Source organism: Gymnodraco acuticeps, unplaced genomic scaffold, assembly GCF_902827175.1.
Source record: "Gymnodraco acuticeps unplaced genomic scaffold, fGymAcu1.1, whole genome shotgun sequence".
Lineage (NCBI taxonomy): Eukaryota > Metazoa > Chordata > Actinopteri > Perciformes > Bathydraconidae > Gymnodraco > Gymnodraco acuticeps.
Genome location: NW_022990042.1, coordinates 6,816,615 through 6,836,350, shown reverse-complemented (window position 1 = coordinate 6,836,350; position 19,736 = coordinate 6,816,615). Strand labels below are relative to the sequence as shown.

Below are 19,736 nucleotides of genomic sequence, written 5' to 3'. Positions count from 1 at the left end.
TAATCTAATATCAAATGGTTATACCTTGAACCATCTGTTTCACCCAGAACCTCCTTGGAGGTCTCAAACCAGAACCGGGTGCTAACACAAATTCAAAGGGTTTCATCAAGATACGGTTTTTCGAATCAACCTTGAGGGTTCTACGGATATTGTATTCTACAGATTAGGCGGATAGATATTCAACCCCACATATTCTACTTGAGGGCAACCTCAACCCCCTAACATTAGTTTTGCTTTAACATGGTACCTTGGTGCCACAACAAGAACCTTATCCAGTAGCACCAGGCTTTGGAACGCACTTTAAAGGGTAGCAATCAAAGCATTTGGAGTGTTAAAGCTGGGCAGATCTTTCAACACCCAGGCATCCAACAATCATTGAAAAAAAGAGCATGTCAAAAAACACACATTTGTCACATGCAGGCCAAACATAGCAGAATTGGCTTTTTCGCAATGGGGCTTAAAGACAAGTTAATGCGGCGCCTTTCAGACAGTGGAGACAGGCAGACTCAGACAGTATGAGTATCTTTTTTTATAATTAAAGAATCACATGTTCTAAGAGAAACCCAAAATACAAGTATGAACCTGAAAATTAGAGCGATATTTCCCTTTAAACCTTTGGATTGCCCGTTTGTAAGAAACTACATTTTGCTGCAGCCTGACTTAGTTTGTCTTGTACCTCTTTCATCATCCGAGAGCCCTCAAATGAATCGTTTTACAAGTTACCCTTTCCAGAAGAGCTGCAGAGCATCTGGACCAACCTCCATGAAATAACAACTTATTACATTTTTCATTTCAAACTGCAGGCTATGGCCTTATTGTAAAGCAAAAAACCTGTGACCTTTTATTGATGACTTACTAATATAACTGTAGTCTCAATGAAGCCTCTAATGGGGTTCATGGCTTTCTTAGTTTATAATAAGCAATCATCTGCTGTTAAACAAGTTCATAAGCCATTAATAAAAGGTCACTGTGTCTGTTAAGACTCCAGTCCACCATTTTATAGGTCATCTACTGTAGTTGAAGTCAATTGGGTGTGCTGTTTTACGACTGGAACACAGTTTATCCAGTGGCCTCTGAAAAAGGTCAGGTGTTTTTCACAGGACTTTAGCCATAAGGTGTTAGTAGGTCATTAATAAAAGCAATGTACACTACATTGTTAAATAGTCAACTAGCTGTATTGATAGACAACCGAAATGCCTGCTGGACCTAAAGTTACTAATACAAATGACATCCACAAAGCATCTCAGAGGACATATGATGCTCATTTTCAGGTTCATATTTGTATTTTGTGCCTCTACTGTGACATGTCTCCATGTTTTAATGTTAACAAAACTCAATTGTTCTCATACTGCCTGTGCTGCAGCACCTCTTTTCACCCTCTGTCTGAAACCAGAGCCCAGTCTGCTGGCAGGCTCTGTTGTGATTGGTCATCTGCTTAACCTGTTCAACCCGGAGGCCGCCGCCCGCATTTATTTTTCACGAAACTGTGTCTCATGGCTTCTTAACATTTAAAAAAAAAAAAAAAAGCTCCCCATTGACATCAGGACAGCAGATAGCTTGCACATCTTCCGGCGCAGACTGAAAACTCATCTTTTTCGACTCCACTTCGAGCGATAGAATTACTAAAAAATAACTGCTAACAGAGCACTTATATACTAATACAGGACTGGCTTATCTATAGCCAGTTGAGTAGCACTTGAAATTGTTGGCTCTATGAAACCTGATGTACTTATATGATTCTGTTTTCTTCAAGGTTGTGTCTTCCTGGTCAAATGTACTTATTATAAGTCGCTTTGGATAAAAGCGTCTGCTAAATGCGATGTAATAATAATGTAGGCCTAATGTAAAAACCTATTAATGTGTCATACCCGATTAACGGGAAGAAACTCAGCTAACTGACGATACGAACCATTTTTACCGAAACAAAACACAAGTCTCACAAGAAGCGTCTAAATGAGCCCTGAGCGAAAAAATGCTAACACACTTAGCACAGAACTCTAGGTATAAATACCCTGATTACATATCAGATCTGCACAAACAAGATATCGATTAGCAAGCTGAGATTTCACAGATTCTAGGGGTATAAATATCATCACTGAGCGATCCCACCTTGCAGCCAAATGACAACAAACAACAACAACACAATTAGCTTTACGGGACCAAATCGGAAAATAAGTCTTACCGTTGTTGTTGTTCTGATCAAAAGTTGTGTTCAATGACATTAAAACGATAAAAATGCTGCTGAAGGTTAATCTATATGTTAATCCAATGTGTCTGTGTCACTTTGAAATGATTACTGATCCATCATTCAATTTTTATTTCAATAACGGAGATTTCCTATTAGCTGCTACGATAGCCAGAGTGACAGCTTCCGGTTCCGGGGCATTTCTGGCTACGCATCACTCTATTCACCAATGGGTAATGTTTAGATGGATTTTAGGAACTTCCCCTCGATTCTATTGGCTCTAACGGTTAAAAAGAGATGTCAATCATCAAAATCGTCCGGTGGGTTCCAGAGATATGGAAAATGCACCCAAATGACCCCAGAAGTGTTTTTTGTCTTTTCTAAACCTCTCTAAAAAGGTCAAATTTCTTGATACAGGGTACTTATTATATGTTATAGTTTGGATTCCTACTGTAAAGCTTTTAGTCTCCAATCCCATCATTCAAGGGTGGTTTTCACTATAAGTAATGTTTTTATTTGGACTCACACTATAATTTAAATTGTTTTACTATGTTCAATCTGAATTTACTTTAAAATAAAAAAATGATATATTGATTCTGACTTTTCTACATCCAACTCACAGGTTTATCATTGCTTTGAGAAAAAAGATTATTAATTTACCTCTTTTAGAAGTTAAGTTAGTCAATTGTTCTGGGAATGTCATTTTCGAGCCTGAGGCCTGAAAAACAGGCTCAGGGCTTAACAGGTTAAATATGTCCCTCCCCTTAGCCAATGAAGTATAATGTATTGGAGCGCTAGCAAATAGACATTACGTAGTGATGTCACTATGTCAATGGAGGCGTTTCAGTCGGAGGGGGGGAGTGTGTGGAAGAGAAGAACTTTGAGATTTAGCCTTTGCAGACTATTTACATGCACAAACACTACAGGAAAGGGAAAAGCACAAAAAGCACAAGATGATTTATCAACCATAAATAAGGTCATTAGTTACAACTTGTAAACCTATAGAATGCTTGATTAGAAAGTGAAACCTAAGGCTTAGTCAAGAGATAATCATGATACAAATAAGTTGTGTTACCATTCTTGCTACCGTAGAGGACATTCCATCAAAAATGAGAGTAGGGCTGGATGAAATCCCAATGTACAGCTTTTGTTCCAAAACAGAGCACAGGCCACAGAGTGTACATTGGAAGCCAGCAGGTTCAGCGCCTGGTTATCATAGAGTCATAAATATTGATCAAAAAAACATTCTGTACCCCACAGATATATTATGGTCATTTGGGGGCCGTTTCGCAAGAGGAAAGCGTTTATTTCCCTTTGCTCGAAATGCTTCATCATGGTCACCGTGATGCTCACGTTTGTGTGTGTTCTTCCACCAGGCATCCTGCGTACGGCCATACCGGACATGGACAGGGAGACCCAGGACCAGTACCTGGTTCTGCTCCAGGCCAAAGACATGGGGGGCCACCTGGGTGGATTATCTGGGACCACCACCGTCACTGTCAGGCTCACTGACGTCAATGACAACCCACCACGCTTCACCCAGAGTGAGTTACTCAGCAACCACCCACAGCGAATGAATGATAAGCGACAATAGACAGGCAGCCAAACATAATAGAAGGAGATGACTGTATGTTGACAGCCTGCTCTTCCTGTATGCACACAAATGCACGGTGATTGTGTGTTTTCCCTCCCACCCCGGCAGCATCACACATTCATACACTCACCATGTTGGAGTTTGCCAAATGATCATTTCTGTTTGTTTAACCCAGCTTGGAGTACCATATTGGTAAGGCTTTTGCTCATTAGACGTATTCAGCATCATCTTAGAAGTTGCTCTGCTTGTGTTAACTTTCTAGTACTCATTATATGGAGAACGCTATGTGAAAACAAACACCAGGCTGCATAAGAGCATAAACACATGCATCGTTGATTTTGCGCCAGGCAGCAGAAGACTTCTCTGACCTTTTTGACCCGAAGGTCCTGTCAGGATTTCACATTCAGGCAGAGAAGAGTCCTGCCGGGCTGCAAAGTGCCTCATCAAACATTCACTCATGGATTCCTCTCACCTCTGCAATGATAAATCGGCTTCTTTCTCCAAGTCCCGCTTGTACATTCATATCTCTAGGAATATATTTCTACAGCAACTCCATTCAGGCCAACCTAATTGGCTTCTCAAATGACTCTCTGATAGCATTTAACTTAATTTCACTGTATGTGATCATGAAGTCAATGTGTGGAAAAGATATATGAAAAAGGTCTTCCTCCTGTGTTGCTGCGTGACTATAGTGTTGATAAATTAAATTGAATTATTTCAGAACCCAGTGTACTGTTGCATTAGAGTCAACACAATTTAAACCAAATTAGTAATTTAGATAATGGACGCTGCTCGCCATGAAGATTTCATAATCGAGTTAAATTATTGGACATAATTGTCCTCATTGAACATTAAATTGTAAATCATTCTTTTAGTGGTACAGAAAGAGGCTGAGCAGCTCTAGCCTCTCTGCTGTTGGATACACTGATGTGTCTCATTGGCCAATACCTTTTTGTCAACCTTCCTAATTGGTCCTTTATTACCTTGAACAGGACATGCCAGTTAGCCCCCCTGTGAATGAATAGAGAAAGCAAGCGGCCTTGACGGCCAGTGTCATCCTTTATTTAATGTAATCTCTCTACCAGGATAATTGCTGACTCTTTTCCAATTAAAGTGGAAATAGTTGACACTATATTGCTTTTGTACAATTACATTTCGGTCTGATTTTTAGAAGGGCTGACGGGAAAGATAACTTTTTTTTACCATTACTGAAATTAAGATAACAAGAGATATATCACGTATTTCACGGAGAAGTAAAAATTATTGAACGAGGCTGAACGATTAGAATGAAATATCTCATTGTGGTTTTTTTTTCTGAGCAGCAAGATCATTGCAAATTAAAATTGTTAATTTATTTTCAATAAATCAAACTCAAGGGTTGTAGTTATGGTCTTAATAGTGTTTTTATAAGAGACATATTTTCCAAATGAATTAAACAGGATATGACAATGCAGTTGCTTGTTGGTAAGACCATTGGTCAGAATAGTCCACTTACTGTAGTAGACTTGGCTTTTTTTATTTTCGAAGAGTGACGGTTAGGGCTAGGGTTAGATTTAGGGTTAGTTTGATACATTTTAGTCCATATAGTAATAGTTTACTAAAATGTACCAGAAGTTATTTGGATATAATCAATTAAAAGTCATTTTTATTCCTTTTTTACATAGTGTGTTATCTGAACGTTACATATACTTGTTTCATGATGGTATATAACTAACTTACTCTCTGAAAAATTCAAAATTCAAAATGGAAGATGATCATCAATTCTCGAGCAGGTTCTGCAGCAATAAGCAGCGTCTTAACTCAATGATTTCTAAGTGACATTTATTGGCGATGGACACTGTAGATAATGATATCCCGTGAGATTGTAAGTCACACTAAAAACTGTGTGTCTAAGGTCTATGTGTTCAGATGTGACTGAGTTATGACTCCGAGAAGTTTGAGTTATGAGGCAAATCGCGGCATTGGAGCGCTAATGGTTCTGAAGTACCTTAATAGCCTCCATGATCGGGGTGTCACAGCCGCCGCTGCACATCCAACTGCTGACTGTGTGGATAAGTCGGCCAAGTGAGGAGCCAACATACAATAACGAACTTCAGGTTGATTTCAGAAAAACGATGTGAGCCTGTCGCTTTCAGCTCATGCCATATCTTTGCCTCACAGCTCTCTCGTCTGCATATATAAAACCAAGCAACCCGAGAATTTCCTCCAGTTGTTCGGCCAACTCCGAATGAATGTTAATCATCCGGGTTGGCAACAGTTGTCATTCTAGCCGGCCAAATCAATGCTTGGTGACGGAGACGTTCACCTCCTACAGCTTGTTAAGACACTGTTAATTATGTAAATAAGAATTTAATGTTGCAGTTTGAAAATCACACTCTTTAAAATGCACTTAAGATATCAAAAGAAGTACAGAATAAATCAGTATACATCTACATATAACTGTAATAATGAAACACTGTACAATGCTAGTATGTTAGATTTAAAGTCATATGAACAATTGTTGAGCATGTTATATTGACTATTGAGACTGTTACATGAACTTTTTGTGAAAAACGTACCCTAACTAACCCTAGTTGTACTGCAGAATACTTGGAGTACATTTACACGGATAATTGTCCGCTAAGGTGCCCTACCTGGGTCAACTTAAAGGGGCAGGTAATATAAGATACTTTTCTTCTCCCTGCTCCTTTTTGGGTATGGTGTGTTTATAGAGACATGTTTTGCAAATAATTGTTATACATTAAGTTGTGCATACCATGAACGGAACAAATAAAAATTAAATGTAAGGGTTAGAGTTTGAGAAAGAAACAATACTTAATACCAATATTAAAAGATCTTATCCAAGTCTTTCAATCTGGGGTTTTCAGGAGCAGGTCAACATAAAATAGCAAAGCAGAGTACACGTCAATGCAAGGTAAGAGCAGTCAGGACCTTGATAGACTTGCAATGAGGGTTTATTCCAATATACTGGCTTTATTGCCAAGATTGAACTAATGGTGGCCTGGGTTGGGAGGTTTGTTGGTCGGGTTGAACCCCTATCAGGGCTTGGTGTTTTGGATGGGGCTGCTCTGAGGACTGGAGGGCTTCTTGGAGGGAGAACTAGGCTCATTCTGATCTGTCTGGGTGACGCCTAGTGGTGCCAACACCTGCTGTGAAGCATCGCGTCCAACCACTGTTGTCTTGCTGATGACTCCCTGCATGCATGTTCTTTATACGATGCATTGATGAAAGGTTAGCCCACAGTTTGTGTGTTGTCCTTTATCCTCTATCCTTTTTTTGGCATTCCCCTTTGCTTGCTTGAACACCATTACCATCAAAGCGAGTCACTACTCAATTACACACCAAGGCTTTAAAAAAGACACCCTCGAATCCGGCCTTTTCGTCTCGCAAAGTCCACACTGACTATTCCTTGTGGTATTTACCAGAGGGAGATGATGACAGTATAGTGTACCAAACAGGTATCGACTTTACATATCTTAGCTTGAAAAACAAGGTAAAGCAGGTCTTGCTTTGTGGACTTCTCTTTTTACAGCATTGACAAATTTCTCCCTATCTAAAATATGATTCCAGGAACTAAGTGGGTTTTTAATGTGTACAATTTTGAATGCTGTCAGGGGACTTTTCATGCCTGGAGGAGGTAGTATTGCAGAGGGAAAGTAGGCTACCATGCAGATTTAACTTGTTGTTTGGTTAAGTGATAAATGGAACGGGTGGGATATTTTCCGACGCTTCATTGGCAAAACACACTGCTCTAAACACACTTTCCTTTGGGTCTCATTATCAAATGAATGAGTAGCATACACAGTGCTCCAAATGATTTTGGACAGCAACACCTTATTTTGATGTTGTACCTCAGAAATCGTTGGTGTGCAAAAATGCTTTAAATTGTATTTTTCATCTACTGTATATCAAATGATCTTTCTAAGGCAGAGTCTCTTTTTGAACATTTCAAGGTGACAAATAGTCGACAAAGTAATCACTTTTAGGATCTTGCTGGAAAGGATTCAAAGCTTATTTGACTAATAGAAATAGTTTTGGACGATATATTCCTGCTATATTCACATTATAAATAGACTGTACTGGGCAAAATGCTTCACAATAGGCCTGTTTTCCATGAGACACAAATCAGATTGTGAACAGATTTGTTTTGTTTCCTGCTATTCCTTAAACCCTTAACAAGGCAGACGGTTGTAAACATTTTGCTAAGGGGGAGTGTCTATTATCGTCTCATTCCACATCAACTCCTCGCCTGATTAAGCTCCTAATTATGGCAGAGCTCAGTGGAACACATGGCTGAATCATTTTCAGAGAGTAAACAAGGGTGTTGGGTATCAACTTCCTGTTACAAAGCTTTAGGATATAGGCGCAGTGGATGACTTTTTACTCCTCTGGTAATCCAAAGGGAAATTAAGATGATGGGCCTTCCACAACATCGTATAGCTTTGTTGTTAGGAAATGTCCTCCTCTTGTTTCATGTTGTCATTTATTTAGACATGTTTTTGCATGTTTATCTTAGATGAATAATTCATTGCTGTGTGTATATAATCCACAGTGGGATTCTCCTAGGGATACATTGAAAAGCTGGGGCATCCACTGGAAGTATACCAAAAACAAGATGAATTTAATACAAAGAATAATCCTCTTTATGCTTAGCACTCTTCAAAGTGAGTTAAATAGGAAGATAATGTCTGAAATACGAAAATGCATGGAAAATATTGAATCATTTGTTTATTGGTTTTACCATTTTACCATAGATTATATCTTCCATTTAGTATCATATCAACCAAAGCAGCAAACATGGCATCCACCATTACACAGTGGCCTTGTTTCTTCCTTTTTTCCCTCGCCCCTTCTATGCAGTAATATAAATAAATCCAAACAGTATGATGTAATGCATTGTCCCATAGGAAGTTAATTCACCATCACTATAATATATAATATTGGGTTGGGAGGCTATTCCACATTGAGCTGCCTTTAATGGAGAGGACATTTTGTCCAAAAGTGGTCCGTCTACGGTGGACTTCATAGTCTCCTCTGGTTTCTGACCTAGTGCAGCGTCCAGTGTATTTTTTGTGGATGAATTCCCCTAAGGGGGGGGGGCAGTCCATGTAAACATTTATAAAAAAAACACATACTTTTAAAAGACTTAAAATGGTCAAAACTCAAGAAATTGTGTTTTTCAAGGATGGTACAGTGGTGGTATGAATTTGGCTTTCTGTCAAACACCTTGATAGCTCTCTTATACAGCTGTTCTATGGGTTTCAGGTTGGTGGCACAAGCAAACGACCAGTTTGTAAAACAGTATTCAATGTGGGATAGAATCATACAGTGGAGGTATGACTTTGCAGCATTGACAGTTAAGAAAGATCTGATTTGTTTAACATTTTGCAAGTTGAATTTAAAAGTCAAGTTCGAGTCCAATATGACTCCAAATGTTGTTCAGCCAGTGTTGAACCTTGTCCAAAGCATTTGAGAGATGTGATTATTTCAGTATTTTTCCTGTGTTCAAAGATGACCTCATCATCAGCATACATTTGTGTAAGAGAATATTTTAATCTGATCTGTTTATAGAGCTTCTTATTGTTTCTTAGAATCTGTGATACTGCAAACATCTGCTTGTGGACTCAAGGACTCCTCTGTAAATTGAGGTCACAGGTCAAACGCTTCTCCTATATCCGTGGGGGAAGGTTTCAGGCTTGTCTGCGTTTCCTTGAGACAAGTAGTTCATTGTCTTCCATCGGCTATTGATTAGGTAAACGCGGGCTTTCTGTGGGCCGGCCTCTCCTCGTGTAGCAGCGATCTTTGTGGCTTTGGGGGCAGAGATTATCTTGGTGGAGCACAGGACAGTGTGAAACTAAGATGATCTCCCGGCCGTATGTAATTAATGTACTGTGATCAATAAACTCTCAGTGCTTTGGCTAATCGACGTTCCAGACTCCTTCATTCTACCTCAACATTGCAACAACAGAAGTTTACCTTCACAATTTGTACATTCAAATCAGGCTAGTCATTAATGTACAGAGAAAACAGTAATGGTCCAAGTATGGAACCTTGTGGAACCCCAACAGGGTTGACAAGGTAGGGGGATTTGGTACCGTTGACCAAAACACACTGTTTTCTGTTTGATAAGTAAGACTCAACCCACTGTATTGAATCTGCTGAAAAATTGAAATACGTCAGCTTTGTAAGGAGCACTTGGTGGTCAACAGTGTCAAAAGCCTTCCTGAGATCAAGGAAGACAGCACCTACATATGGGCTCGTGTCCAACATAGATTTAACCTTTTCCACAAAGACACAGTTAGCTGTCTCAGTGGAGTGGTGAGCATGAAAAGCAAACTGCATTGGGTGGAGTGAAACCTTTATCTAAATGTTTGGTGATTAGTTTTGACACCCATTTCTCAGCTATCTTAGAGACACAGGGGAGGATGCTGATTGGTCTGTAATTGGACATTATTGCCTTATCCCCAGATTTAAAGATCGGTGTCACCGTGGCCACCTTCCAGGATGATGGAACTTGTGCTGATAGATTGATTTACTAGCATAGTAATTGGTTGTATTAGAGTAATGAGACTGTCAATATTTGTCTTTATAAAGTTGGTGTCTAAATCATCTGCATCCCTAGCCTTAGAACCTTTTAACCCTAAGATTATATTGTTACCTCCACCTCTGTGATAGCCAAATCAGTCTTTTTACATTGGGAAAGACTTTCCCATGTTCCCTGAGTTTATTTACAAAATGTCTTCTTTAGGGTTTCTTATTGATGTTGCTTTAAAGTTAGGCATGAAGTGCTTTCTTGACCTTGAAAAACTAGTTTTCTTGCTCATTCAAAAATCCATTTACCAACCTTTTCAAGGAGCTTTCGACCACATCACACAGTGTTTATTGGTGGATGGAGTTTGCTCAGCGGCCCTAAAAGTATGATGAATGAAATCATAACAGCTACTGAGCTCATCACAATTACATCTCCATGACAACTCAACAAATCGAAGGCTATGAGATACTGTTGAAAGGCTCAGAAAAGGATCATAAATAGAACATAAGCTTGGGTCACTAGTACTATTTGCTATTCACTTCACAAAACCTTTTCATACACATCCTCCAAAACAATATGGGGACGGCCCTTGAAACTTCTGCATTTCTGCTGTTGTTGAATACATTCTATGAGAGTCAGGGTCGCTAACCATCTCAAGTACTTTTTCTATATTGCATTTTATTCTTATCAAACCCATTCAGAAGTTCAAGCAGTCTAAAAGATTGTGTCGTACTCCTTGTTAATCCACCTACTGAATTTGTCTAATACCATCAGACAACATTACAAGCATAATTCTGAACTATTGAACCGATAAACACCCAACAGTTTGATGAGCGGTGCTGTAAAGTAGAAGAAGAATTCTGAATATTCACATCCAGCGCTTTAAACTTATAAAGACAATAATTAAATACACACAACCTTCAAAATATTATTACATTACTGCATGAGTGCTTACTTACATTTAAAGAGGCCCTAGTATGCTTTTGGGGGTTTCCCTTCCTGTAGTGTGTTATACAGGATTTTGCATGTAAATGGTCTGCAAAGGCTAAAATCCCAAAGTTGCCTCCCACACATACTCCCCTTCCCTGCCTGAAACGCCTCCACTGGACTCCTTCGTTTTTTCTCTAACATAGTGACATCACTATGTAACACACACACTTCTAGTGGCTAGAACTCCGACACATGTACGTGATAAGCAAAGGGGGCGGGACATATCCAACCTATCTTTTGGCAGTTGAACAATCACAACAGAGCCAGCCAGCTAACCAATCAGAGCAGACTGGGCTCTGGTTTCAGACAGAGGGTGAAAAGAGGTGCTGCAGCACAGGCAGTATGAGAAAAATAAAGACCTTTTGAACATTTTAGCACGTAAACATGTCACAGAGCCACAAAATACAATTATGAACCTGAAAATAAGACGATCCTGTCCCTCTAAATTTAAAAAGCTTTCCATTCCATCCATTCTTTGATGGGAAATACCAGAAAGTGAAAATGTCACTCTTCATATTCCTCTTCTCATGAAATGTCAACATTTGACAAGCGATTCTGACCCAATCCCTTAGATCCGTACACCAACTGCACCGCCTTTATAGAGCTCAAATGAATCTGTAGGCTGCCACAGGGCAATCCATTCACTCATTTCCTTCTGACAGTTGGAGCAGCACTTTGTTATAGTTTAACTACACACACAGAAACTCCCAGACGCATCCGGAGACTCATAACTTCTTCTCCCGGAACACTTTTCGTCTTGTGCTCCGCCTGCGAGAACTGTTTGAACACCTACAACTCTGCCGGGTGACAAGTCCGCAGACGGAGACGCAGGTGCTGCTTCCCGTTTTTATGTGGTTTCCAAACAACCTTGGCTTGCCAATGGTGCCACATAAAACCGTTGAGGGAGCTATCACTCTCCCAGCGGTTTGATGGATGAAAAGATAGATGGGCTGACAGATGACTACATAGGCAGCGCCGATAAGATCAGTGTAATTTTTATACACCGGGGAGATGAAACAGAGAGGGGGGAGCAGTGAGGGAATAGTTCAGAGAGGGCTTCTTCATAAATATTACTAATTCATTTCCCCCAAGAGTGAGGCTGTAATAGAGAGTGTCAATGGGAGGAGGCAGAAAGAGGAGGTGTGTGCAAGTCTTCCTGTGTGTGTGCTCCCGAAAGAGGAAGATGGAGTTGCTGAGAAAAGTGTGAAAAAGTTGTCAAGAGAAGAGTGAGACCATAGAAGGAGTGGGTGAGAAGAGGCTCCGAGAACATAAGGAAAAGCCGGAGACAGAGGAGACAAACATAGAATAAAGAGAGCGGGGGAGTGAATGAAATGAAAGAAGTCAGGGGGGATAATCAGGGTATTATGTCTTTTAGCGAGCATGAGATGCGAAAAAAGGGCGAAGAGGAGTACATACAACAAAGTGTGTGAGCTAAAAGAGTTCTCACAGTTTGCCATAATAACTTAACCTTGTGTTATTTCTGTGTGGGTTGCACAAGCTTTCTCCGCATCCAATAGGAATCCACCTTCTTTCATAAGCAGTTGGGTCATTTGTGCATTACGTGTCCAAGGTGAGAAGGAAACAAGGAGACAGAAAGGTGATGGTCTTTGTCATCTCCTGTCAGGCCCAGTTTATATTCTCCAACACATTCCAGACTCCCACTCGCTCAACATGTTCTCTCCACACACCCGGTACCCTCATGTCCCTTATCACGCTCGCTTCCATCTGTTCCTGTTTTAAAACACCCTCAGTGCACAATCATTTTTAGTCAGTGTGGCAGAAAGTGAGAAATCATTTTTGTCTAAACGTCCACACTCACAAATCCCACTATGAGCTACTATAGCTATTGTTAATGAACATTAGTGCTCACTCCCAAGCGAAAGCTCTCATTCCTGAGGCAAATATCGGCCGTAGAAGTTTCTTCAAATACTGTTTTATTCAATAATATATAATGGGTTATTCAATATTAATGTTAATAGAACACGAGTGAAGTACTGAACGTTTTGTTTTTTCTGTGTTTTCATAGTTCTTTCAACAAAACAATGGCACACTTCTCCAACACAGAGAATGGAAGTGGAATAAAATAGACAAAACACCCACCGATTGTCCCATCAGCGTACATCACTGTCTGTTATATTCTATTTAGCAGTCCTATTGCATTCAATAACATCTAATGCATATCGAAAATATTTTTGTGTGCGCTTCAATAGGGCATCGATAATACATTTGGTTAAATGGCATGACTAACGTGCATTTGCAGACCAGTAATGGGCTCATCGGAGTTAGGGGTAACGCTCGTTGGCCAATCCGGTCCAACCCGGACGCCCACTTCCTGTCGTCGCGACCAATGATCGCCACCCACACGCTGACGTCTGCCATTGTTTGGACTGGCACGATAAAGCCGTGGATCTCTTTAGAATGCATGAAAGCAAGTCCTAGGGGCAAGTTCACCAATGCGTGAAGGAGATGGGATGCAAGGAAAGAGATGAGAAGGGGGGGGGGGGGGGGCGGGGGGGAGGTGAGGAGCAAAGCTAATGGTTTTATAGCGACAGTGATAATCAGACTAGCTGAAAACCACTTCATCTCACACAGCGCTGACGGGGAAGGAAGCAGGTTGTTGTTGTGTTAGAGCACATGACGCAGGCGGATATACAGCATCTGTTTATACATGCATGCTTATTTCTCTACATGTATACTTGAAAGGGAATAAAGCGAGGAGCTGGTTAGATTGCATGTGATTTACTACTACAAATGTGGCTCGTTCTGTATGTTTAAGGACACCCTTGGAGCTTTCATTTCCACATACAATCCACATACAAAAGTATATATATGCAAAATCCTTATATGCAGGGCGGGAGATAGCGCTGAGGCATATTAAAAGCCTTTGCTGAAATAGCTCCCTCATATCACACCGCACAATTAGGCCTGCCATGGAAGTGCCCTGGAGTCAAGAGCTCTGCTTGGATAGATTCCTCCAGGCTTTTACCCTGCGTCGGTCTGAATGCTGCAGCCAACTACAGTGTGTGTGTGTGTGTGTGTGTGGGTGTGTGTGTGTGTGTGTGTGTGTGTGTGTGTGTGTGTGTGTGTGTGTGTGTGTGTGTGTGTGTGTGTGTGTGTGTGTGTGTGTGTGTGTGTGTGTGTGTGTGTGTGTGTGTGTGTGTGTGTGTGTGTGTGTGTGTGTGTGTGTGTGTGTGTGTGTGTGTGTGTGTGATGTGTCCAAGAATTTCGAAGAAGCAGGGTCGGTCGATCTCATTCGTAGTGGCATTTTTTGTTCGCTCTCTTGTTCCCGTGCAAATAAACAAAAACAAACAAACGAGGCTTTGCGCTGACAGTCATGCTACACCATATTGGCATTGACTCTGAGAAATCTGCGGGCAGCGCTTCCCCCTGATGGGCTTTTCTTCCACAATCCTGTGCTAAAGAGCTTGGAAGGAGAGATTCATCGCGCGTTAATCGCCCTATACAACACAATGTTTCCAATAGACCTACACGCAGGCAATCCCGCTTCACGGAAACCCAGAGGGTGTTCAATTCTCCACACTGAGAGAATGTTCTATTCTTGCAACTTTACCTGCCATCACGGAGGAAAAACAGGGACATTTAAAACGTAATTAATCCTCCCAAATAGAGTCATTTCCGTCCCTTGTTTCTTTCACTTTTCCCAACGTAAAAGCCCGGGCTTCTGTGGAAATTGGGTGAATCCATCACACTTTCTGCTTCAATTCCAAGGGTCCCTTTCTCATAGACAACCCACAGGAAAGGCTGGGAGGCAGGCGCAAAGAGACTGTCTTGACAATTTTGTATTTTACTGTGTGTTACTTTCTCATCTGACCTGGCAGTGTGCCCCCTCACGCAGAATAATAGGTGCTAACGCCATTCTCTTTTCGCCGAGCCATCAGTGAGCCATGGAGAGCCGGGGAAGAGGAAGTGATTTCCATGTTAATGGGAACCTTCCCAGCAGCGTCTAAACCTCTCTCTCTCCTTGTTTTCCTAATTTCCTTTCCTTGCATCCTTCCTTTCTATGTGCATACCTACCTTTACCTGCGTTAGTCTCCGAGCACTCAGTTCCTCTGCTGTTATCGTGCAACGTTACCTCTCAGCTCTCAGCCTCTATTTACTTCTCCTTTCTCCCTCTCCTCTCTCGCGCGCTCTCTTTTTCTCTCTGTCTAGCTTGATGAATGGAGTCGCTGGACTGTGAGTGGCACATCCTCAACGGGGTGTGGCGGGCCATTGCTAGCTGTCTCACATCACTTTTGTTCTCCCTTTCACCAGGGCTGCCTCTCGTGTTGGTATACACGGGTGAAAATCCTGTTTCTCGAGCCCATCAAAAGGGTCTCTGGAAAGAGTTTGACAGCAAAGAACACTCTTTTAGACTCTCACCCTTATCCCCTGCCACTGAGGAACTACACCGATGTCCACTCGGCTGAACATGTACAATCCCCACCTAGCCCTCGGAGGATCTCTGAGCAGCCAACTGAGCACGCTCCCAGCGGTCTTTGCCAGCCTCTCCTGCCCTCTCCGCACTCTTGACCCTTTTCTCTCTCGAAACATGGCTGGAAGTGGGCCAGCACGTCATCTCCTCTGAGATATGCCTAGTATCGCCATCCACTTTGCGCTCTCTGTCAGACAAATGACAAATTATTCTGTCAGCCGAACTGGCATAAAGTAAACTTTTGTTAGACGCCAAGAGTGATGAGCCCCCGCAGGGACTTGAAGGAGTCTGTGTGGCTTCCAGCTGTTTTATAATAAGTAACAAATAAGCAGAAGTGGCTTGGTGTGTACGATGAAAGCAAAATGAGAAGGCAAGAGAGAGGACAGGTGATGGCAGAGAAAAGAAAGGATATAGACTGGATGCCTGGCCTCAATAAACCTTATATTTGAGAAGTAAACAAACGATGCATTGTTGCATCTACTCGAAAGGTAGGAGAAACATCCGCACCTCAAATGAAAATGTCTGTCTAGTTTTTTTCTGTAAGTCTTTTTTTCTTCCCCGCTAACATAGTCGCAAAAGCTGTGCACCTGCACTGTCATTGTTTTTTCCGGGAGCCGTTTGGAAGGCTCCCGTGTGGTTTAGCACGTTGTAACTGCTGCACTTGCAATTATGTGTTCGACTCTCACCAGGCTCATTTTGCTACAGTGCATGAATTCAGAGCACGGCTGCTTTGCATAAAAACAATATTAAACGGTAGGGAGGGGGGGGGGGGAGGAGGTTTCAAAAAGTAATCTGTTACACATAAACTGCTCTAAATCGCTTTATCTGCATCAATGCAAATCATGTATTTATTCAGCTGGCAATCGGTGCATTTATATTCAATGTTATCTGATGTTAGTTTAAAATGTATGAAATGATGGTAATGGTAATACAAACAGTTTGACTTTATTCCTGCAATAACTAAATTATCTCATAGTACTATTTGACTAATCTGAAAACCCTATCAATATATTACAGCTACTATCTTTATTAAAATCTGATGTTATGTTATCTCAATCATGCTTCTAGATTCATACATTTTATTCTCTATTCATATAATTTTCTCTTCTGTTATTCTTCTCTGACAATTTATGGAATTTGCCGCAAATGTATCAAGCTTTCTTGGAGACGGAAATAAGTCGTAGCTGGCTAAAAAACATTGTTGGCCCTCTTTTTAGGAACAGGAGTAAACCCTTACCTCAATCTGATGTAAGGGAGAGATTCATGAGGGTCCTAGTTATATCAGACATTCAGGACCCTTCAGTGGGAAAAGGGACATCAGTGTTTGTTTGTTTTTTACAGATTTGAAAGGAATTCATGAGAAAACACACATGCCAAAATCACAGAACACTCCAAATAATGGTGACAGGAAATTGTAGCTTTGTAAAACTCAACAACAACCAGCAATTTCTACAGAATACAAAAAATAAAGAACTTTTATCGCTCATGCAGCTTCCCAGATAATGATTCATTCATTTCCCCTGCACTCAGTGTGACGCTATCAGAAATGAATCATTTATAAGGACCACCTGTAAAGGTCACATAACAGGAGGTCATATCATTGCTGAATATGTTAATATTACACAATACTGGCAAATGTGCCTCAAATAAAGGCATACAACAATTTAAAAAAGCTAAATTAGAATGCTAATGTAATTCTCACATATCCCACAGAATCAGTATGTATTCAATTTCAAAGATGCTATGCATTTACCCGGCAGAAATTGACATTTATTAGTGAAAGATTGCATTACAATTGGCAACAATGTTATCAACACTTCCTGTTTCCCAAATGGACAAGTTCACATGTATTTTTATATATATATATATATATATATATATATATATATATATATATTAGCTGATATTAGATATAAACACAGCTATTGAACATGTTTGGCATTACTAAAATGAGTTAGCTAGAGCAATCGCAACTGTTAGTTGATGTTAGCTTAAATCTTAGTGTGCTAGCAGATTTTGATTGAGTTACTTTCCGGGACAGAAACATCTATCTCAAACATAGTGAGTTTTCTCCTGATTTGTCCGTCTCAATAATGTAATTTTTGTTTCAGAATGTTTGAAAGATCTGTAGATTTAAAAAAAAAAAAAAGGGTCCAATAATTTCTTTGGTAACCATGGGGAGAAAGAATCAGATTATGGACGGAAATTGTCTCTCAGTGTGGGTTCTGTATCACAAAACGTCTTTGTTGTAACTGGACATTCCTTGGAACACAAAAACAAAGAGGAATAACTTTATATAAAATATGATACAAACAAATGATACAATGCAGGTTTGCAGTCAAAGGTAATGGAAATGCAGCTTTAACCTCGATAAGTTGCACTACATTACATTTCTTTAGTTTTTTTCTGCATTTTTTTATTTTTCCAGTGTTTAATATTTCTGATTACAACTGTCTTCATGTCATCATATATTCTATTGTACAGCAGAGTTTCATCCTTCACCAGAATAAGTCTTATTTTCTGAAAATGAGTGTGGGAAGCTTCATAAATACCTCAATCCTCCTCTTGAAGAAGGGAGTGTTTTGAGTGCTGGGTTACATTTCAGCATGGCACCTGGGACTGATTCTGAGACGCTTGATAAATACGAGCCCTGATTGCATTTTCCTACCCCGCTGACATCCCATAATCTTATAATGTATTCAATCAGTGTAAATCCTGTTACTCAAACAAGCCAGCAAGAATATTACATTTAAGTCTTGTTTGGTTCTTCTCTTGCAGCTTCTCCTGCTTTAAAATATCATGAATTGATGATTTTTGTCTCAAGAATAAGCATTTCTCATCTCTACAAACCCATGTCCAGCCTTTTTCCTGCCTTTAGGCCGGGACAACACCTCATGTGAATTAAACCCGACTTTCTGGATCCCCCCGCTCCACAACGGCACATTCTGGGGGGGGGGGGAATTGAGCGTTTCATTCCCAAAACAATTTGACTAATTCCGTCTGGTTCCAAATGCTCTGTTGTGGAGGCAACGAGTAATAATGATGAGGGTGATAACTTTAACAATTAGATAATAGCCAGTAATTTCCAATAATTGTTATTTTCTAATTAAGTTTTCAAATCTTCGGAGCCCAGAGAAGAGATGGAGGAAATTAAATGAAAGGAGGGACTTAATTCAAACGGAGGTGGCTAATACCAGCAATGCTTTTTATTCTTTTATTTTCTCCATCCCTCTGTTTCCCTCGATCTGTATTAATATTTAATCTAAAGTTCATTGCTTTCTGCTTCAATAGACAGTCAAATCACTGCCGGAAACACTGCTCTCAGTCACATCTCTGTTTCCTTTTCTCCCTTTCACTCACAATCCTCCTTCGTTCTCCCCGTGTCGTATCTCTCCCTTTTTTTTACAACTTCTTCCCTTGAGCTCTCGCCGTCCATTTCTCTCTCACAATATCTCGCAGAATGTCAGTGACGAGTCTAACTGGTTCGAGCCAGCCGCAAACTTTACTTTCCCTTCTCTTAGTCACATGAGTCAGTCATTCAGCCACTTTGTCATTTGATCTCTTTGTCAGTCGCCTCTAGTCCGGCCGTGTAAAGCTTTTTAGCTACCTAATATCACGGAAAAGCATTCTCTTCATAACCTTGGATATCATTTAAATTCAAAACGTGGTTGTAGGGATATTTCAATGAAGCCCCTGCTGAAATCTCCATTATATAAGTTACCATTACATTTATGCCCTTTAAGGTTGATTTAGGATTGACGCGGCCTGGCCAACTCCACATTGTTTAGCAGTGTTTGCACTTTAGGCACCTGAGTGCGCCCACACCAGCATGCAAGAAGAGGCATTCACATACTAATGGACTAATGGACACACACACACACACTCGGGCATCCTCCTACTCTGTATGACATTAGAACATAGCTCAGTAACTGCTAATGGCCTGCCCAAGTTAAACAGCAGCATGCAGTGTTTTAAACTGCTTGCCCTGGAGCCTGTGAAGAAA

General features: G+C 40.6%; 1 protein-coding gene across 3 annotated transcripts in view; it reads left to right on the top strand.

The window, feature by feature from the left end:
- The window catches only part of LOC117545475, a 186,147-nt gene that overhangs the window by 110,430 nt on the left and 55,981 nt on the right, over window positions 1-19,736 (top strand). For all 3 annotated transcript variants that reach the window (XM_034215259.1, XM_034215261.1, XM_034215260.1), the window contains exon 5: window positions 3,562-3,729. In XM_034215259.1, coding sequence (XP_034071150.1) covers window positions 3,562-3,729 — 168 coding nt within the window. The remainder of the gene's footprint in view (window positions 1-3,561; window positions 3,730-19,736) is intronic.